Genomic DNA, 22,575 nt, shown 5'->3' on the forward strand with positions numbered 1-22,575 from the left:
TCTCCCTCTCTCTGCCCCTCCCCCGTTCATGCTCTGTCTCTCTCTGTCCCAAAAATAAATAAAAAACGTTGAAAAAAAAAAAATTAAAATGAACCAGGAGCTTTTTATTGTGAATAACAACAAGGATGTATTTTTCTTTATACTGTTTTATTTCTTTGCGCTGAGTGTGAGGAAGATATAATGGCTTAGTAAAAGTAATAAAATCAGTAAAATTACTAAAAAGAAGGAAGAATGGGGCGCCTGGGTGGCTTGGTCGGTTGAGCATCCAACTTCGGCTCAGGTCATGATCTCACGGTCCGTGAGTTTGAGCCCTGCGTCGGGCTCTGGGCTGACCGCTCAAAGCCTGGAGCCTGTTTCAGATTCTGTGTCTCCCTCTCTCTCTGCCCCTCCCCCGTTCATGCTCTGTCTCTCTCTGTCTCAAAAATAAATAAACGTTAAAAAAAAAATTAAAAAAAAATAAAAAAATTTTTAAAAGGAAGAAAAAAAGAACACCCTGTGATCCAGTGATTGCACTACTAGGTATTTAACCCAAAGAATACAAAAACAGTAATTCAAAGGGATACATACACCCCAATATTTATAGCAGCATTACCTACAATAGCCAAAATATGGAAACAGCCAAAGCCCATTGATAGACGAATAGATAAAGAAGAGGTAGTATATACACACAATGGATACTACTCAGCTATAAGAAAGAACGAAACCTTGCCATTTGCAACAACATGGATGGAGCTAGAGAGTATTATGCTAAGTGAAATAAATCAAAGAAAGACAAACACCTATGATTTCACTCATATGTGGAATTTAAGAAACAAAACAAATGAGCATAGGAAAAAAAAAAAAAGAGAGAGAGGCAAACCAAGAAACAGACTCTTAACTCTAGAAAACAAACTGATGGTTACCAGAAGGGAGATGGGTGGGGGGATGGGTGAAATAGGTGAGAGGATTAAGGAGTGCACTTGTGATGAGCACCAGGTGGACGTATGGAAGTGCTGAATCACTATCTTGTACACCTGAAATTAACATTACACTGTATGGTAACTAAATGGATTTAAATAAAAACTTAAAAATATAATAAAGAACCATAATTTAAAAAGAAAGCAACCCTTTTTCAGATTTCTATCAAGCCACATCAGCAGAGATCATTCTTAAGAGCATTATTTTGGCCTCTTACAGGACTGCTTTTATTGAGTTGCACTTAGATTATATGTCATGGCCTCTACTGTACTTATTATCTAGAGATAAAACTGACTCCATCAAATAATAATCTCCTTTATCAGGACTCAATAGAAAAATTCCTCTCAAGACGTTAAAGCATTATTTTTTGAACTCTTACCCCCTACCCGTCTTATTTTCCTAGTTGTATTTTCCTTTAGTTTCAAATATTTGATGATTAAGTTCTTTTCTAATAGATGAATTTCAAAAAGCATCATTAATCCATTCTACAATCCATCAGATAATTATATTTAATAATGATTAATTCTGTTGAATAAGTTCTGGGGATCTAATTACAGCAAGGTACTATAGTCAGTAACACTGTACCATATACCTGGAAGTTACTAAAAGTAAATCTTAAATGTTCTCATCACACACGCACGCACAATATATAATTATGTGCAGCGATGGAGGTGTTATCTAATCCTATTGTGTTAACCACTTCACAATATGTACATGTATCAAATCACATTGCACATCTTAAACTTGTATAATGTGTCAATTATATCTCTAAATCTTGAAAAAATATTTAAACATTAAAAGATTAAACATTAAAGGGGTGTCTGGGTAGCTCAGTCAGTTAAGCGTCCAACTCTTGGTTTCGGCTCAGGTCACGATCACACAGTTCGTGAGCTGGAGCCCCACATCGGGCTCTGCCCTGACAGCGCACAACCTGCTTAGGATTCTGTCTCCCTCTCTCTCTGCCTCTCCCCTTCTTGCTATCTCTCTCTCTCAAAATAAGTAGAAACATTTTAAAAATTAAAAAAATGTTAAAACAAAACAAAAAATAAAGTCTGTTCTAGCTACTATAAACACTTATTTAAAAGTGTTTATACTTTTAAAATACTTTTAGCAACAGTAACATATTTGTCCAGTGCATTCATACATACCCATCCTATCCTACCAATAGCCAAAGGACACCACTTTAAAAGTGGTTTTAGGGGAGCCTGGGTGGCTCGTCAGTTAAGCATCCGACTTCGGCTCAGGTCAGATCTCACACTCCGTGAGTTCAAGCCCCACATCAGGCTCTGTGCTGACAGCTCAGACCCTGGAGCCTGCTTCAGATTCTGTGTCTCCCTCTCTCTGACCCTCCCCCATTCACACTCTGTGTCTGCCTCAAAAATAAACATTAAAAAAAAAAAAAAGTGGTTTTAAAAACTAAACTAACTGAACTCATGGCTGCTGGCATCATCTGCCCATGCTCTATCAAACAACAAAATAAAACGTGTTTAAATCAGATTTCTTTAAATGACATGATTGTTATTTTGTAATTACCTAAATGAGAAATCACTCTAATCCCAAATGTACACTAGCCTATCCTCTCTTTTCTGTATCTATCAAATATCTGTAAAATAATCAGACCAAAAAAATAAATAAGTAAAAACCCACACCCCAGAAACAAAAGCAAACAACACTTACCAGTAGCATAGATGGCTTTGCAAAGCAAATAAATATTCATTAAAACTTTCAATGGGCTTCTCTTGTAGCACATAGTCAATGCGTTGGCCTCCATTCAGCATTCCCACATTGATGGGTGGAACTTCTTTAACGGTCACAGAGGCCTCTTCTGTGTTAACATCTGGACATGGAGGAACCACAATAACCATCTAAAAGCTTCCAGTCCCCCAAGATTACCCTAACTTCCCCTCAGATGGCTAAGTTTACAGTGGGATGAGCTACTCTCTGTTCAGAAAGCTCTCTGCACCTTCTTCCTTTCAATCCCCTTAAAGCTTCTCCTCAAGTCACAATGATTTTGTTCAATCCCATTTTTTCTTTCCTGTACCTCTGATAGCGAATTCATTTGCATCTGGTTTATAAATAAATGTACCTATAGAAATCTTTAGGCAGTTGAAAATTAAAGCAGAAAGAATGCAAAGTTAACTGTGAAATTAAGAGGAGATACACGAGCTAGTGCCCAGCCAGGAAAATAAAACGGACTAATGAATACACAGACATTCCCCTGAAAAAGCTTCACAGAGGGATCTAACATCCAGAATTCCCAAGTGAGGAATGTCTTTTAACGCCTCTTGACCAGGTGCTTAGCTTCTCTTGACATTTTTCCTCACAAATAATGTTTTTCCATAATTCGTGGCTATTCGATAATAGAAAAGACTAGCAGAGCTGAAAGCCCATTAGGACTCATAATATTGGTCCTATACAATAAAAAGGGAAAAACGGGTAAGTAAGAACTCCTGGGAGAAGAAGAATTACACATCATGGAGTTACTCTTATCTGATGTGATACAGGAAATCAAAGTGTACAGTGTCACTGACCACTTAGCTTCTCTGAACTCGATTCCGATTCTGCTTCAGTTTCTTCTGCAGTTTCTGAAGCTTGTAAGGCAGGGTATGGAGCTCTGGTGAAAGACTTCCAGGCCATCCGCAGTGAACCTAACAAGTTGTTCTTAAGGTCCATACTCATCCTGGTCAAGCCCTCTCTCAGTTCTGAAACATACATGAATAACAACATTACATGGTTTACAAAGAGTTTAGGGTCCAACACAGTTAAATAAAGTGAATGAGATCCAGTCAGTTTGCACTGATCAGACCGTCTAGAATTACAAGTTCTGAACTCAGACTTACCTAAGTGCATCCGCTTCCTGCCTTTATGGTGTGGGATCAGCATTGGCTCAAATTCCACTCCTGGAACCACCATCGGTTCAATCCTATAGGCCACAGGATCAAACTACATAGAAAAAAAATAACAGCTACATATATACCTCTGCTGAAGAAACTCAGAAAGTCTTAGGAACTATCAGGCAAGAATAACTATAAGCTCATTAAAAAAAAAGTTATTTTGCCTCATCACTTTCAGATTCAAACGATTATAAGTTGTCTCATTACCACAAAATAATATAGAAAAAAAGCAAATCAACACAACAGAAAATTATATGCTCTTGGGGCACCTGAGTGGCTCAGTGGGTTAAGCATCAGACTCTTATTTTTGGCTCAGATCTTGTGGTTCACGGGATTGAGCCCTGAATTGGGCTCACACTGACAGCATGGAACCTACTTGGGATTCTCACTCTCCCTAGCTCTGCCCCTCCCCCCCCCCAAAATCAAGAAATAACCATTAAAAAAAAAAAAAAAAAGGAAACAGAAAATTATGTGCTCTTTACCAATGAGCCCTAATATTCAGGTGAAAACATGTCCAATGCTTACAGGGTGATAAATATTGAAGAAACCTTTGCATGTTGGAAATTTATAGTTGGGATCAATTCTTTTTAGTCCTCGGACGGTAAGGAACATTCCAATGGGCGAGCCAAAGGCAAAAAATATCTCTGGTTTATAGATGAGCCGGGGGTATTTTACAGACACCTGGAAAGAGGATATAAAAATATCTCTCATTGTTAACAGAAGTGACAATTGTTCCTACCATACCAATGGCAGGCAATAAAATGACCAAAGAGAATTAATTAAAATTGTTACCTGCCCAATGCCAACATCCAGATAGTCACCATTTCCAGTAGCGTCTGTTTTATTGCAAAACTCCAATTCTTTGGGGATGTTAGATATATTCACCCCTGAAGCTGGCTGCAGGATTGGTCTATTAATACCCTAAAGAATAATACAATGCCGTGAAGCTATACAGTAAAAATATCCAAAGGCTTATACAGTTTTTTTATTGGTTTGAAAGGATGCTTACGAGTGTTCTGAATTTTAGGAAGAGTCCTCAAAAAACAAGATAAAGCTGATGAAAACAAAAATTGTCTTAAATAATGAACTAACATCCATACATGCTCTAAAATGGTAAAAGCTGTACACAGCCATTTGGTCAGCAGTTGAAACTTCAGGCAACCATTAGGAGAGAAAACAACAGCAGAGCATGATGAAAAAGAATGCTGAGGGTTGCTAAGGAGTTCAATCAAGTGCAATGCCCTTTTAATGGAAGCAAAATGTCTCTATGAGTATAGAAAGTTATGCAGATGGTGGGCCAAGAACTGGGCCTTAAGAAAGAACTGAACAGCCTGCCACAAAGTTGAAAGACAACTACTAAGATATGGAAAGGAATTCAGTGGCCAAAAAAACTGAACGTAGAAGAAGTAGGATTACAACGTGGATAAACCTCAAGTTCATTATGGTAAAGTGAAAGAAGCCAGCCACAAAAAGCCTCATACTGTATGATTCCATTTATATGAAATATCCAGAATAACAAAATCTATAACAACAGAAAGGCCAGTGATTCACAGGAGGAAGGAATGGGGAGTGACTGCTAATGGGTAAAAGGGTTTCTTTCTAGGGTGATGGAAATGTTCTCAAATTAGATAGTGGTAATGGTTACACAACTCTGTGAATACACTAAAAATGGCTAAATTATATACTTTAAAAGGGTGAATTTTATGGTAGGTGATGTGAATTGTATTTCAATAAAAAGGTTATGAAAGGAAAAAAACGGAATGGTGAGAAGACTCCAGGGAAGATAAGATTTCTGAAGCTAATAATATTTTTTAAGGATGTCAATATAAAAAATGTGTTTAATATCTAAAAAGAAAGCCGAAGATCAGTTAACAAAATTTCTTAGCTGCCTAAACACCTCACAAAGCATAAGGATACAAGGATGTCAAAAACTGTTTAATCCTACAAGCTATGTTAAACATACCGTTGATTTTTTTCTGGTCCTAATGTAGTTTAATATCTTCTTTCTTGGTCCTAGGGGAATTCCCATTTCCTGAAGATCTTTGTCGGTACATAAAGCCTAGATATAGAAAATCAAATATCCTTCTTATTTCTAGGCAAAATAAAATAAATTACATGTCCTATTCTCTGAGAGGAGTAAGACCTAATCATTCTTGTTCTTTGCTTTATATTACTAGGGGTCCCTAGTGGTATAACATCATTAAGAATTTTAAGAAGAGAGTATTTTATTCATAAAAGCCTAGAGAAAAATAAAAGGTATCAATGCTATAGTAATATAGATGACATTATTACAAAAAAAAAAAAAAAAACAAACCTACAGAAGTGAGTAGATAATGCATGACACAAAACACTCTTTGATTTCCATGCAGACTCAGATGTCACATTCCTGAGAAATACTATATCCCTACTCATGGACACAAGCAATAAGAACATACAGCAAATGTGGAACATGAAACAGATGAACAATCAGTATGGCAGCTTCAGTGCTGCTTACCTGAGGAGGTTAAGGCTTCCTTCACCCTCCCAGACTAGGTTAGTTCTTAAATACCACTGTGTGCTTTTCCTACTCAGAACTTACCATAATTGTAGTACAGTATTTAATATGTGTCTTCCCTGCTACACTATAAACATAGTGATATGAGAGACCATATCTGTCTTACTGACCGCTCTATCTCTAGTAGTTGGTATAGTAAGCCTGATCATATTAAGCATTCACTAAATATCTACTAAATGAAAGAATGTATTGCAAACCCGAAAAAGCACCAAAAAGGTGGCAAAAAACAAAAACAAATAAAAAGCAAATATCAGCAGAAGAGCTCTTGAAGGTATAACAGAAACTAGAGTCAGAATAGTTAGCGGTCATTTATTCTAACTCATGTTCACATTATCCGAGCTGTGTTGCTTTTTAGTCCTTGCTCTGCCACTATGTTTGTCGACATGGCTCCTTTGAACCTTGCACTTCCACAAAGCAAGATCACTTTATACGATAAAAAAACACATAAACAAGCTAAAGGACATCACTAATGATAACAAAGTATTTATGACTAAAATGATTCCAAAGGGCAGGCTCTTAGTAAGTGGTAAGATGAAGATAAGCAATAAACATACTAAAAATGGTACAGCATAAAGTTTTAAAAGATTATTTTTACCAGCGCTTCCTTATCTACTTTCTCCTTCTCAAAGATACTAAAGAATTCAGAGAGTTGAAGTTTCTCCAAATCTTCCTCTAGTGTCAGTGTGTCTCCTTGATCCATGACAATATTTGGTGCATCCTAAAAATTAAATAGTAAAGCTCACATTCTCTGAATTTATTTAGATTTTCCTTTATTATTACTATTTGCCAATAAAAATGTATAAGAGTTCCACATAAAGATATACTTAATTTTAAATAAATTGTAATTTATATAAAATTTAAGAAGTGGCTAATCTCTAAATTTGCAACCTCAGTTGAAACAATGTTTTTAAATAAATGAATGCATGAATCATTATCAAAGTATTTTCAACTTCATTAATACAACATTTATTGAGCTCTTATTAAGGAACAAGTGTTTAAGACATAAAACAATCTAAGACAATGCCCCTGTCCTGGAAGAACTCATAGTCCAACAATATAAGTAGAATACTTACATAAAAAGAGAAAATACACAAGATAGCATATGCTAAGTACTAATTTAACACTATAGATAAATGTTCATAGGACTTTGTTTTACAAAAGATGTTCAAACATCAAGTCCTCCCACTGCTTTCAGACAGAATTTCTATAAATTATATCAGTTTGCATCCAATTTATTCTTCATTTCCACATCATATGCAAACTCCACGTCAGCTCAATGATTCTATAATTCTAATAATAGAACAGAAGTGAATATTTATAATGGAAAATAAGATACCTATAGTTATTTTAGAATATGACAAATATTTGTGGGAGCATATTACTATCTTGCTTCTATCATCCAAAAGTGACAGAGATAATTACAAGTCTATTAAAATTAAAATAAATGTAAAATCAACGTTATGGTATGAAACTAAACTAAGCAAAAAACTAAAAGTCTAAAATCTAAAGATCCATACTAAGAGAGAGTATATGAGAATCTATCTGTACATCTAAATTACCTTTTCACTGTCAATATCCCCCAAAGACTCTTTCTGATTTGTTAGGATATCAAACAATATAAGTGAACCTATAAGTAAAATAGAAGAAGGGACAATTTCTAAGCATTGGCACTACATAGCTCTCTTTTATACAAAAATTATTAAGCCAATTACCCATGTAGCAAAATCTATGCAGCAGGAAGTCTTTCCTTCCAATCCACCACCACCCTTCCAACCCCTTCCAAATTGTACATCAAAGACCAGTTCTAGACCTCTGAATCTGATACTGATAAAAGACACTGTACTTAAAGAACAGGTATCCTTAATATATAATAGCCCTTTCTGGTCACAGAAAACTCATTTGTTACCTAAACTATGACCAGCAATGGATACACCGCCTTTGAAATCAGGGTTCCTCTGCAGAAAAAGTGTATATATTCGGTTCATTTCAGAAGCAACTGTGTCCACAATAGTCTGACAGTAGGTGGGGCTATTGTAGAAGAAGACATCCAGAATTGTGTCATTGGTGAAGTGCCTTAGGCGGTTAATGCTGGGCAGAGTTATTCGCTGCAGATCTCTGAAAAAAAAGAAAAATATTTTAAGCAGAAAACCTAATACATTCCAAAAGCCCCTCTAAGCTATTATCCAGCTTAGCCTTCAAGTTTAGACTTAGATATTTAAAAATACAACAGACAATCAATTTATAGTAAATACAGAGGACTCAGAGACAGGTTTAATTAAGCCAAATGAATTTCATCAGCAAAAGTGAGTGAGACCCTATACAAGACAAACCTAGTTTCTTCAATACATAAATTACAAATAAATAAGAGATGGAAAGGTAACCAAGAGATCAAAAGAGACTTAAAAGACATATCAGTGAATTGCAACTTATGGACCTTATTTAGATCCGCTTAAAATCTGTGTGTGTGAGCTTGTGTATGTATACATATATGTATATTTGTTGATATTAAGAATTTTTTAGGTGTGATAATGGTGTTATGGTTAATATATTTTTAAAAGTCCTTTCAGACATACAAACATTTACAAATGAAATGATGTAATATCTTAAGATTTGGTTCAAAAATAATATGATGGGAAAAAAATAATAACATGGTGGAGGGATGGGCAGTAGACAGGGATAGGAAGATAATGGATACAGCAGAATCGGCCATGTGTTGAGACTTGTTGGAGCTGGGTAATCATAATCTGTACATGAAGACTCATTATATAAGCTACTTTTTTGTACAAAATTCTCTACCATAAAAAAAGTTTTTTTAAAAGACAGATAATACAGAGGCTTTTCCTAGAATTCTCAGCATTAAGGTTTTTGGATCACAAGTCAAATGATAAATGGATCAGCTCCCCTTCTCAATGCATCATTTCCAAAAGCTGAAAGAAGGCAAACAGAACTCTCATCCTGCAAAGGACCATGCAGACATTATTATCTAAGTCAACTTCGTTAAAGCTTTCTCAAGATACCCATAAAGATTCCTCAAAGACTCAACAGTTTCTGTAGTTTAGAGAGGGCAATATGCCCTTAGTAACCTCTTAGTATCAGTTCAGATATAAGTATGAACTCCATACCTAGTAAAAGCAACATAATACAACATTGGGCACATGCAATATGCTCAAATCACACAGAATTAAGAACTGAGAGATGCAGAATTAGGAAAGCCATTTCCAAGATCAACATGGAAGTAAAACTACTTCCTTTATCTTCCAGAGAAGCATTTGCCAGTTCTATCCTAGAACTATATTATGAACACACTTCTTTTTGGAGAGCCTATAGCTCTCTAGAATATCCTTAACATAAGGCAACCTTCTGACATTATCATAAAATCTATAAACAAAACTACTGGGCTTGTGACCTAAGAAAGCCATCACTTAATGGGTGCCTGGGAGTCTCAGTTGGCTGAAAGTCCAACTTTGGCTCAGCTCAGGTCATGATCTTGCAGTTCAGTTCATGAGTTCAAGCTCCGCACTGGGCTCACTGCTGTCAGCACAGAGCCCGCTTTGGATCCTCTCTCTATCCCTCTCTTGCTTGCTCTTGCTTAAAAAAATAAATAAAACATTTAAAAAAAAAAAAAAAGCCATCACTTAAGAAGTGCCTGGATGGCTCAGTCAGTTGAGCATCTGACTCTTGATTTCAGCTCAGGTCATGATCCCAGGGTCATGGGATTGAGCCCCACTTTGGGTTCCATGCTGGGCTCATGGAGCTTCCCTCTGAGGGCTCCCCTCTCCCCCACTTGTGCTCTTTCTCTAAAACAAAATCAGGAAAAACAGCCATCACTTAAAAGTTGTACTAATTAGGGTACTAAGCCTGGGTGGCTGAGTAGGTTGGACATTGGACTCATTAGGTCATGCTCTCATGGTTCAGAGCAGGTGCAAAGCCTGCTTGGGATTCTCTCTCTCTCCCTCTCTCTCTGCCCCTCCTATACACATGCTTGCTCTCTCTCTCAAAATAAATAAATATGAACTTTAATTTTAAAAAGCTGTACCAAAAAAATAAATAAAAAATAAAAAATAAAGTTGTACAACTATACTTCAAGTAATAAATGCTAATAATTTAATGTTTGGGGATTTCCTTTTTTTTTTCCCCCAAATGTGGACAAATGTTATCTAAATAAGATCACAAAAGGAACAATAAAATACTTTATATTAAACTGATAAGAACAGATACTACACTTGATCTCAGCCAAAAGGCTGAGAAGCGATACAATAAAATACTTTATAAATCTTGAGGTAGGTTAGCTCTGACGTCCAAAGAAGGAAATGCTTATACTATGGGAAGAAAGCAATGTTTGTTTTTAATGCTAAAGAAATAATATATCTGTAATAGTAAACAGTAATGAGCTAATAAAACATACTAGAAGATACACACAGCTCTTTACTCCTAACCAGGATAAACTAAGGGATTGGTCAACATTTTAAAATGTTTCTCTAAGAAAAGGCACAGAAGCACACAAAACTTGCTGAAAAAATTTTTATACAATCAGCTATAAGCAGAATCATACCAAGCGTATCAATGATCAGAAAACATATTACAATCATAGTTAACAACTCAAATATGAAAGGTATTACTCACACATCCACACCAGTAGAATGCAAAGGACTATGCCAGTTGACTGGAAGAAATTCTACCCTCCCAATCTGCTGATTTTCTTGGGCTTTCTTAAAATGTGTCTGTAGTAGGTTTAAGGAAACACTGCGAAAATCGTTAACTGAAAAAGAAATGAACTTATGCATCACCAGGGAAGCAATCAGTTTATAGAATTAGGATACAACAGATCATGTAATTATATTCTATCTTCATTTGCTTAGAACACATATTTACCTGAGTCACAAAGAGCAAGTGGTATTTAGTGAATATTATCAGTGCATATAGGAAGAGCTATTCCCTTAACACAGAACTTTATTTTACCATATAAAACATTTTATCTAAAGAAAAGCTAACTTCAAAATTTCTATTATGTCATGGGGACTGTTTTACTTTTTTTAATAAAAGAGAAAAAAATGACTATTTAAATTGGCCTTGCAGTTATATTCCTATCTTAACTTTGTGGTTCTTATAAACAACCACAATCCAATATTTTAAATTAAAAAAATATATACACTATTTGAAATTCATACTACATCAATCTTAACTTTCCAGAACGTTTATGCTTAGAAGCATTAGCCAGTAGGATAAGATTCCCAAATTGGGACAATTAGACTCTGAGTATATACTGTTAAGTTTTAGAGACTCTACCTTTCAAAATCAAGTTATACTAACGACCTAAATATTCCAAGTAGAACATCAAGAGCTTTATCACACTATAAATTACACACTGATTAAAGGTTCTGTTATCCATTTAAACTGTATCATTTTTTGGTTCCCTTTAAATTTGGAATAGAGGACCATCACATCATAAAATAATTTTATAAGAATTAAAGGCCTGTTCATTCAAGAATTATTAGTTAAGAATATAACTATTAGCCTAGGGAATTTACTAGTACTTTAGGTCTAAGTTAAGAAGATTTACCACCTTGCCACCTGTCTTTAGCTATCCAAATCTTATTATGCAGGTAAGACAAAAGATTAAAAAGACACTTTATCTCAGCTCATGGGAGTACAGACTAATATTCCCCTAAAATGATTTAATCTTATACACTCTGCAAACCTACCACACTGTACAATGCTTCGAAAGCGGAGATCACAAGCTGGTCCAATCCCATGGACTACAAAAACCAAGTGATCTATTTGTAAAGGTTCTCCTACAAATGAAATTAAAAAGACAAATTATTTTAGATACCTGGTCTTATATTCTAAAATCAAACATTCACAATGAATAGGTTATAAAGATAAGCAGATCACTTTAAAGGACATAAAACAGACCTATATCTTACTTAGTAAAAATACAGGGATTTTACTGTGTTTCTAATTTATCTTCACATAAGTCTGTGAAAAAACTTTTCAGTCTTTTTTAAACTATTTTGAAATAACTACAATCTTACAGAAAACGTGAAAGAATAGTATAGACACTTCCCTGTACTTTTTACAAATTCAACACTTCAACGTTTATCACTTTTGCTTTATTATTCTCTATGTGTATGTGTTACACACACATTTTTTTTCTGAATCATTTGGAAGCAGTTGCGTAGATAATCAGATTGCATACATCATACCTCTTTAGCCCTTTAAATACTTTAATGTGTATTTCCTAAACATATTTTCTTAAATAACCACAGTAATCAAATTCAGGCAACATAACATTGGTAGAACACTTTTATCTAATATTCCATTTTTATCAATTGTTCCAATGTGTGATGTGTATATAAACCCTAAACGTTTAAACTCATCTTTTTATTTTTTTTAAGTTTTTATTTAAGTAATCTCTGCACCCAATGTGGGGCTCAAACTCATGACCCCAACATCAAGAGTCGCATGCTCCTCCAACTGTGCCAGCCAGGTGCCGCTAAACTCATCTTTTTTTTTTTTAATTTTTTTTTTTTTTTAACGTTTATTTATTTTTGAGACAGAGAGAGACAGAGCATGAACAGGGAGGGACAGAGAGAGAGGGAGACACAGAATCTGAAACAGGCTGCAGGCTCTGAGCAGTCAGCACAGAGCCTGACGCGGGGCTCGAACTCACGGACCATGAGATCATGACCTGAGCCAAAGTCGGACGCTTAACCGACCGAGCCACCCAGGCGCCCCTAAACTCATCTTTTTAAATTATAGTAAGTCTAGGGGCGCCTGGGTGGCTCAATCAGTTAAGCGGCCGACTTCAGCTCAGGTCATGATCTCGTGGTCCGTGAGTTCAAGCCCTGCGTCAGGCTCTGTGCTGACCGCTCAGAGCCTGGAGTCTGTTTCAGATTCTGTGTCTCCCTCTCTCTGACCCTCCCCTGTTCATGCTCTGTCTCTCTCTGTCTCAAAAATAAACGTTAAAAAAAAAATTTTTTTTTAATTATAGTAAGTTTAAAATGTTGTAAGTATAGTAAGTCTAAGATAAGCCATCTTCTCTGCAAGATAAAAGGAATTTTATAATCCAGTTAAATATATTATAAAACCAACCATAAATGGACCTAGCTGGACACCAATGGATAACCATCAACGTCCTACTGACAAATACTTTTCCTTAGCTAAAAATCTTCAAGGACAGGAATTACCAGAAATAAATTTCTATTTTTTTTAAGTTATTTATTTATTTATTTATTTTGAGAAAGCATGAGCAAGGGAGGGACAGAGATAGAGGGAAAGAGAGAATCCCAGGTAGGCTCCAAGCCATCAGTGAGGAGCCTGATGTGGGGCACAATCCCATGAACCATGAGATCATGACCTGAACCAAGATGAAGAGTCAGACACTTAACCAACTGAGCCACTGAGGTGCTCCTAGAAATAAGTTTCTAATCAAACAGGTGGAATCACACTTTTTAGAATTAGGACTAATCAGTTCATTTGTAGCTAGTGACTTCCTGATTAGTACTGCCAAATTTTACCCATCCCACAATATATACTCAGCAACTTTAAAACAGTATTTAGATCTATTAAGATTCTTAGTACATGAAGCAATGCGGATCTCAACTCATAAGACCATATGATTAAATCATTTTTAAGTTTTGAGGTAATCCAAATCCACAGGAAAAGGTCACAATTTAAGTAATAAATGAGTGTATCAGAAGAAAAAAACTGGGTGGGTTAGTCAGTTGAGCTTCCTGCTCTTGGTTTCAGCTCAGGTTAATGAGTTCAAGCCCCACATCAGGCTCCACGCTGACAGTACAGAGCCTGCTTGGAATTCTCTCTCTCCCTCTTTCTGCCTCTCCCCTTCTCTCTCTCACAAAACAGACTTTAAAAAAAAAAAAGAAAAAGAAGAAAAGAAATAAATGATAAACATTACCACAATGAATGTCAACAGAGATGTTCTCAACCCCTCTCTTCACTGTTCTTGGTCGACCCTGTTCAGTGGGTGTTGAACCCCATTCATCAGACCCTGCAACTGGCTGGTAATGCACCATAAGCTTAAACAGAAAAGATCAAAGCATATATAGCAGATATATTCTACATTATAGACATCTCTATTTATCCCTCTTTGTGAAGGACAGGAACATGTCTTTCAAAACATAATAGTCAAATCTCAACTACAGTTTTGACATGCAACTCCAGTAGCCTGAAATGAGAACCCTGAAATTATAGGCCAATGTGTTACGCATTAAATACCTTATAATTTTGTCAATTACACCTCAATAAAGCCAAAAAAGAAAAAAATACATCAGACTAACAGATCTTTCAATAGTACTCTACACATGTAAGATATGCTCACATGTGTGATATTCTTAATCTACAGTGGCATAATTTTCACTAAGAAAATTCTTTTGTATATGCTGAATGAGGTAAAAAAATGATGGCAGTGGCTACAAGTTTTAAGATTCATAATTGTGAATGCAATATAAAAATTTCCATAGGTTAGCCTAAGTAGAATCCCTATGAAAAAGAAACCAATTAAGTTCTCCTTACTAATGCAATTAACCTTTAATCCCACATGAAAGAAAGGTTTCATTTGCTTCACCTTTGGATTGTGTAATATAATAATTTCTCTGTTAGGAGACTCCAGTTTCTTTTTCCATTCATCCAGAGTTACAGCAAGCATGTAAGTTTCCTTAAAAGAAAACACCTTTCATTACATTTCTCTAATAGCTTTTCTATTAAAATTAAACTTTTTTTTTACAAGAATACTGCTAGCTAAATCACTACATAAGAAGATCCAACTCCCATTTATCAAATTATTTGAAAATCTTTCAAAATTGCAACAGATAATAGTATAAAATAAAATTACTCCTGATTTTATCATCTAAACTAGATAAAATCATTAACATTTTGATATACTTCTTTCAATAATATTAATGTCTACTCCAACTTAAAGAAAGCAAATTCCAGACTGTTTCCAGAGCCAGAAAAATAAAAGGCTAAAATGACCAATCCTGTGGTCATAGTTTAAATATGAACAATGATCACCATTAGGGGAAAAAAATTTTAATTTAAAGACATAACAGGCATAAAGGCATAACTTTATCTTGAAACTAATTTGCAAAAAGAAATGCTATAAATGTAATCTGGATACAACCAAACTCTGGAAATTTCACTAAAATGAGTCACAGGAAAAGATTATTAAATAAGAGAAGGAAAAAAGTGAAATGGGGTCAGGGGAATACCTCTAATACTTGGCTGAAGCTCTCAGAGTAGGGAACATACTTATTATCTTTGTCTCCCTTGTAAAACCAGGTACATCGTCTCACTTCTGATGCTAGCTCATCCCAGTATACAGCGTACCGCATCCTCTCCCCCAAATGCACATCATATCTGCCCCCATCAGTGGGGACAACTCTGCCATTGCAATCTTTTCCTATCAAGGATTGGAAAAGGGAAAAGAAGTAGATATATTAAAATAAACCTCCCAAAATACAATTCTGAGTTATATTCTAAATAACGTTATGAAACATACAAATTTTGTTTCTACCTGGCTAAACATTAAATAAAATGGGGGCACCTGTGTGACTCAGTCTGTTGAGCATCCGACTTTGGCTCAGGTCATGATCTCATGGGTCACGAGTTCGAGCCCCCTGTCAGGCTCTGTACTGACAGCTCAGAGCATGGAGCCTGCTTTGCAGATTCTGTGTCTCCCTCTCTCTCTCTGCCCCTCCCTCGCTTGTACTCTATCTCTCTATCAAAAATAAAACATTAAATGGGGCGCCTGGGTGGCGCAGTCGGTTAAGCGTCCGACTTCAGCCAGGTCACGATCTCGCGGTCCCTGAGTTCGAGCCCCACGTCAGGCTCTGGGCTGATGGCTCAGAGCCTGGAGCCTGTTTCCGATTCTGTGTCTCCCTCTCTCTCTGCCCCTCCCCCGTTCATGCTCTGTCTCTCTCTGTCCCAAAAATAAATAAACGTTGAAAAAAAAATTTTTTTTTAAATAAAATAAAATAAATAAAACATTAAAAAAAATTAACATTAAACAAAATGGAAATAATATTTTTTTACTACTTTATAAACCATCAAAACCATTCCTGGTTTCAATGATACATGAAAAAAATAATACCCAACATTGTTTTGTTCTTTTTCTGAGGAGAGAGAACAGTGTCTCATTTAAAAAAAAAAAAAAAAGTATATAAGGCTTTTTTATGAATTTTTTGCTTGAGGGGCCAAAAGGTAAATTAATGACCATGACCATCATGATGTAAAAGTGGTTACTAGCGTCATTCTTGTTTCATAAAAGAAGAAAAAAATAAGTGACAGTTAATTCATTCTCTTGCAATGTGACATCCCCCACTCTTCATAAACAAAAACTGAAACATAAGCTAGAACATAAGAAATAGTAGATAACTATGCAAAAATTGTAACTACTATTTTCAAATACAGACCAAATTCTTAAGTATTTTCAAATGCTATCGAGACAACCAGAAAAAAATCTAAAACTTATTTTTTTTAATAGTGCTCAGTATAAGAACTATTACATCAGACCGAGAGAAATAGTATGTCTTTATCTAATACAAATCATCATTTTCATCCTACCAGAACCATAGGCGTCTTCCAGCTGCTGTGAATCCTCAGAGTTAAAAGGAATCCATGTCTCCTTAGAATCTATTATTTTACAATAGAACCAATGAGGAGAAACTGGTTCATACAAACTGCCAGCATCCATGTCTAGTAGCTCAAAGGAACTACATGAGTTTGGTGATGGGGATGGATCTGACTGGGACAATTGTTCCTGGTGTGACCCCACTGATGACATTTCGCTCTCTAAAAGACAAGATGAAAGAAAACTATCGGGAAAAAGTTATTTTCCTTCTATTAACGCTGAAATTGCTCTCTCTCACACACACATACCTGGTCATTTTTAAGGAACCACTTCTAAAAAAAATCTAAATCTAAACTGAAAATAGAAATAAGTTCTAAATTAAGAGCTGGATTTGAGAGGGAGCTTTAAACACAATGTTTCTCATAGTCAGACCAACCACTTTACACTGATCTCCCAATCCTCTCAGAAAACTACATGGTTTTAATCAGACAATAAATTAGAAGACAAACCCAGAATCAGAAGAAAACACATGGTCAAAAACTTGACGGCAGCAAAGCATCTGATCCCAATTTCAATCTAAGTCTATTGATAAAGACAAAAAAAATAACTCCAACTGTCTTAGTAACTCCTGGATTTTAGGGCTCCAGACCCCTATCATTATACATTGACATGATTACCGGAATCTTAAAATACTGAAAATGAAACTATTCACTTAAGAACCTGTTACCTTTTATTGATCTTGGAAATGTGCTTAATCGGGGACTAGGGCACAAATTCCGAAAACACGAACCCCGGTCTGAGCCACTGCGCGCAAGAGCGCACCCACTCACACCTGCCAAAGCTCAGGTGAAAAGTAACAAGCGACCTCGAAAGCCTCCTTCCCTCAGAGGCGACTCTGGCCTACGTGGTCCTACCCGTCAACACTCAGCCCACTCGTTAAAGAACAGCGCACACGTCAAAGAGCACTCAAGCTCTGCGGAGAGTGAGCAACGTTATTGGTCTCTCGGCACCGAGCGCAGCGGGATGGCAAACACCCGGCTTCGCTCAGAGCGAACGCTCTCGAGGCTATCGGCCACTTTGATCTTTTTTTCCTAGCGCCAACTTACCTCGGCCACCTTGGCGTGTCCCTTCTCCCCACGACCCTGGGCCTTCTGCAGCCCGGATCTGGGACCTCAGAGCTCGGGGACTTGCCTCCTCTCGCTTCCAGCCCTGCAGAGAGGAGCGGAACCACCAACAGAAACAAGGTAATTTCCCAGTGCCTTACAGGGCGCAGTCGATACAAAGGGGGCCCTGACCGCTTCCCTAAGGACCGAGGTCACCCACCCCCGGGCTGGTACTCCCAGCACCCCCTTTCCCTGCCTCAGGCATCGCGTCCGACTCCGCCCCCGGCATCTCCATCCCGCAGTGCCTCCAACCCGCACCCCAGTGGGGCCTCCCTCAGCCCAGCGCCCACCCCACCAAGCCGTCGCGGGCTCACCTGGCTTCCCCGCTGCCTTTCACACTCTCCTGTCCTCGCTGAGGGGGGCACATGTCCCCGCGGCGGCCTTTCCCCTGAGCCCGGACGGGGCGGGGCGGAGCAGGGCGGAGCCTGCGGCCCCGCCAGGCTCGTGCCCAACACCGGTCTCCACTGCGCTCCCAGCGGGTGAGCGGCAAGCCAAGCTACTAAGAGCAAAGGTGAGGTGGCCGGGACCGCGGCGTGGAAGCGATGGGTGGGGCGAGGAAGGCAGCAGGGGACTGGCAGGAAGTGTCGCGAGAAGTGGAAGGAATCGCGCGAGATGTGGCCCCTTCCTGCGGGCAGGGAGCCGGAGCGCCGGGCGCACGGGCGGTGCGGGGGGCGTGCCTTGCCCTCTGAGCCGGCGCGCGGAGTCTCTGGCTGAGTTCGTAAATCTTTGAAAGGCAGGGATGGAGGATGACAGGTTAAGGGAGCATTTTGAGTTTCAGGGAAAGACAAAGCTTCTTCGGGATTAATCAGCCCATCCTCCTCACTTGGTAGATTAAATGGGAAAAGAGGCCCGCTGACCCCGGTACTATGTCGGACCGCACTAAAGGGCCGGGAATGGTGCCGGGAACCCGAGGGAGACGCAATAGAACGATGGGGCGCTGGCAGCGGCTTCGTCTACCCAGACTCCTGGGTGCACAGGAGAATGGATACCATTGGCATTTGCAAAGAAAAAAGGGTTATCTCTGGGGCTTTCCCCTTCCTCGTTCTGTTTTATTAGGATTTCAAGGCTGCCAAAAAAGATGTCTAAAAAATGCAGAGGTGAGCTTCACCGGATTTAAAAGCTGCACGAGAGGTTGGAAACGAGATATTTTTGTCAAAACAAGATGACATAATTGAGGTGAAAAGTTTAAACGAATTTCCACAGTCATGAAGCTAATGGCCCTGCCCTGCTCTCCTGAGTATTTAGTTTTATGGAAGACGTCGGCTCCTTTGGGTATTCTGTAAGATACTTGCCTGTTTTCTATCTAGATTATAGGGCAAGGGTTCAGGGAATGTTTTTTAGTTTTATTTCTTCAGAACCGAGAAAAAACTTACAAGACTTTAATTCTCTTACAGGTCAATAGCCACACACAGATATCCACAAGTTTACTTACACCTTCTCAAATTTATAACATCTAAATAGCTTCTGCTCTGCAGGAAGAGGGTGAGGAATGCCAGAACTGTCCCATTCTCTAGGATCTTGTCAGATGATTAGCTAATATCATAGACTAATAGCTGGCATTTGCTAATCTCTTACTACATTCTACGTAGACTTGTAAGCATCTTACAGGTGTAATCCCATTTAGTCCTCCTGGCAACTTGATGAAGTACAGACTATGGTTATCCCTATTTGCAGAGGTAAAATGACTTACCCAAAGTCATACTACCAGCAAGTGATGGAGTCAAAATTATAAACACAGTATCTATCTTCAGAGTCTCCACCTAAGTAACTTACCTAAAATCAGTCCGTTAAGTGACAAAACTAGAACTTGAATTTAGATCATCTCTAAATCTCCATATCCTCTATACGAGCTGTTCACAATTTTGTTTTGGTCTCAAGAACTCTGCCCTGTAATTATTGAGAACCCTATAGGGTATTGCTTATGTAAGTTATATATATCACTGTTTACTGTACTAGAAATTAAAACAAATTTAAATATTTACTAATTCATTTAAAATAACGTTAAAAGCCCATTTCTTGTAAAATTTTTTATGGAAAAATAACTAGTTTCCAAAGTGAAAGAAAAATCAGAGAAAAGAATGACATTGCTTTACAGTTTTGTAAATTTCTTTAATGTCTAGTTTAATAGAAAACTGTTGGATTCTCATATTTGTTTCTGCATTCAAACTGTTACAACTTTAGTTTTGGTTGATGTATGTGAAGAAAACCCAGCCTCCCTCAACTATGCTGTAGCTGGAGAAGGAGGAAGTATTTTAATAGCCTCTTCAGATAATTGTGGCTATTCTTTTTAATGCTACACTAAAATTCAACAAGTGGTGGCTTTTTAAAGGTTAGTTACAATATGGAATCTGAAAACATATCAGTGAATTTTTTATACTCTGATACATTAAAATCCATTGGTCAGTTTTGCAGTTTGAGTGGATTTTTTACCTATACGTGATTTATGAGATCAACCATTGGTCATTTGGAAAATATCAGTTCACTGTGCTGTGCAGTCTTCCGAATATTAACACATTTCATAATACAATATATGTGTATATATATATATTTTTTAATTACCATCAATCTCATTAGAAGAGTCTGTAAATATTGGGAAGCTGTCAAGCTCTTAGCAAATACAAGTTCTCTAAATTCTGCTTTTTTTCTTGAGAGGCCAGATTTTATCACAGGCAAGAAGCACTGTCAGTTGTTTTCCTTGAGGTGACCAGCTCACTTTGTTTTCAAGAAAAGCTCTGTCAAATAGCTAAATCTGACTAGTCCTAGTTTCTCTGTTGTACTTTTAAATAAAAATGTTGCTCTATGAAAAAAAGAGTAGCTAGTTCAGTTACCAATTCAAATAATCTTTCTTTTTCCTCAAGAGACCAGCATACTTTAGTATACAGAACTGTTTTATGCATACTATTTTGTCACATAGAATTTGAAAAAGGTGTGAACGCAAGGGTTAGGATTTAATAAAATTAATAATTTGTACTTCGTGAACAGTATTTTTTTTAATTTTTTTAACATTTAAAAAAAATTTTTTTTCAACGTTTATTTATTTTTGGGACAGAGAGAGAGCATGAACGGGGGAGGGGCAGAGAGAGAGGGAGACACAGAATCGGAAGCAGGCTCCAGGCTCTGAGCTGTCAGCACAGAGCCTGACGCGGGGCTCGAACTGACGACTGCGAGCTGAAGTCGGACGCTCAACCGACTGAGCCACCCAGGCGCCCCGTGAACAGTATTTTTAAGTGAAATATGCACTATTTTTATTATGGATGCATGACAGTGCACAATACAATGAACGACTACAATTTGTTTTTGTTAGGGTCAGGCGTAAGGCAGGGTAAAGATAGGAGTCAGAGGCTAAAAAAATTTAGCAGTCAAAGGCTTTATTTGGGAACTAAGGTCTCGGGGTAGGTTCTGTGACTCAGGGAGAGAGAGAGGAGTCAGGGAAGTCGCCCCCAGGTGTGGAGGGGTGGGGTTTTTAAGCTGCAGCGGTTGGGGGTTTAGGTCCCGGTGGGCCTTTTTCGCGTCAGGTCGTGCTGTCGCTCTGTGATTGGTTGACCTCCAATTCGTTCTGGCACGCTACTAGGGGCTTTTCCTTGGGATGCTCTGGCAAGATGACCGTCCCTTCTGTGGTTCCAAGGACATCCTAACAGTTTTCACAATTCCTGCTAAGACGCAAGCAGTTTTACCCACCATTGCTTTTGTATCAACAGTGCAAATGTCAAAAACATAGCAATGGGGCGCCTGGATGGCTCAGTTGGTGACGCATCTGACTTTGGCTCAGGTCATGATCTCGTGGTTCACAAGTTCCAGCCCTACATTGGGCTCTGTGCTGACAGCTCAGAGCTTGGAGCCTGCTTCAGATTCTATGTCTCCCTCTCTCTCTGCCCCTCCCTGGCTCATACTCTGTCTCTCAAAATAAATAAAACATTAAATTAAAAAAAAAAACAGCGAAAAAAGCAAATTATATCTTAGTATTAATAGTTTTGTCGTTTTAAATAGGCTCCATGCCTAGTCCAGAGCCCAACACGGGGCTTGAACACATGACCCTGAGATCAAGTCCTGAGCTGAGATCAAGAGTTCGTTGCTTAATGGACTGATCTTATGATCCTTGAAAGGATCCCCAGCTTGCATGGACCATAGCAATCAAATGTGCCCACCCTGCAGCTTAGAATACAAAAATAATGGTTAACACAGTACCTACCCTGAAGGAGTTTACAGTCTTAAGAGACAATCAGATAAATTAATGTATCTTGAGTGTCCTAAGAGACAGATACCATATACACGAACAGTTCCAAAGGAGGGAGCAATCAAATGTCCTGGTATACTTCCAGAAATTTTCATTCGGTCAGTCTTTGATGGGATTCTTGTATTTGCATTTTATTTTATTTTTTTTTTAATTTTTTTTTCAACGTTTTTATTTATTTTTGGGAC

General features: G+C 37.7%; 1 protein-coding gene and 1 pseudogene across 5 annotated transcripts in view; both read right to left on the reverse strand.

The window, feature by feature from the left end:
• The window catches only part of DDHD2 (DDHD domain containing 2), a 43,436-nt gene that overhangs the window by 8,469 nt on the left and 12,392 nt on the right, over positions 1–22,575 (reverse strand). Inside the window, exons 1-17 of one of the 5 annotated variants that reach the window (XM_045055563.1) lie at positions 18,471–18,748; positions 18,100–18,202; positions 16,987–17,214; positions 15,633–15,823; positions 14,990–15,079; positions 14,321–14,441; positions 12,108–12,197; positions 11,029–11,164; positions 8,312–8,520; positions 7,965–8,032; positions 7,001–7,123; positions 5,815–5,910; positions 4,644–4,772; positions 4,377–4,532; positions 3,798–3,900; positions 3,489–3,659; positions 2,635–2,794 (exon numbers count right to left, since the gene is read on the reverse strand). In XM_045055563.1, coding sequence (XP_044911498.1) covers positions 2,635–2,794; positions 3,489–3,659; positions 3,798–3,900; positions 4,377–4,532; positions 4,644–4,772; positions 5,815–5,910; positions 7,001–7,123; positions 7,965–8,032; positions 8,312–8,520; positions 11,029–11,164; positions 12,108–12,197; positions 14,321–14,441; positions 14,990–15,079; positions 15,633–15,823; positions 16,987–17,206 — 2,063 coding nt within the window. In that variant the 5' untranslated portion in view covers positions 17,207–17,214; positions 18,100–18,202; positions 18,471–18,748. Of the gene's footprint in view, positions 1–2,634; positions 2,795–3,488; positions 3,660–3,797; positions 3,901–4,333; positions 4,533–4,643; positions 4,773–5,814; positions 5,911–7,000; positions 7,124–7,964; positions 8,033–8,311; positions 8,521–11,028; positions 11,165–12,107; positions 12,198–14,320; positions 14,442–14,989; positions 15,080–15,632; positions 15,824–16,986; positions 17,238–18,099; positions 18,203–18,470; positions 18,881–22,575 lie in introns of those variants that run through there. The other 4 variants (XM_045055562.1, XM_045055564.1, XM_045055566.1 and 1 more) reach the window with 4 other exon arrangements.
• LOC111560368 lies at positions 10,519–10,658 on the reverse strand (annotated as a pseudogene).

This window comes from Felis catus, chromosome B1 (assembly GCF_018350175.1).
Source record: "Felis catus isolate Fca126 chromosome B1, F.catus_Fca126_mat1.0, whole genome shotgun sequence".
Lineage (NCBI taxonomy): Eukaryota > Metazoa > Chordata > Mammalia > Carnivora > Felidae > Felis > Felis catus.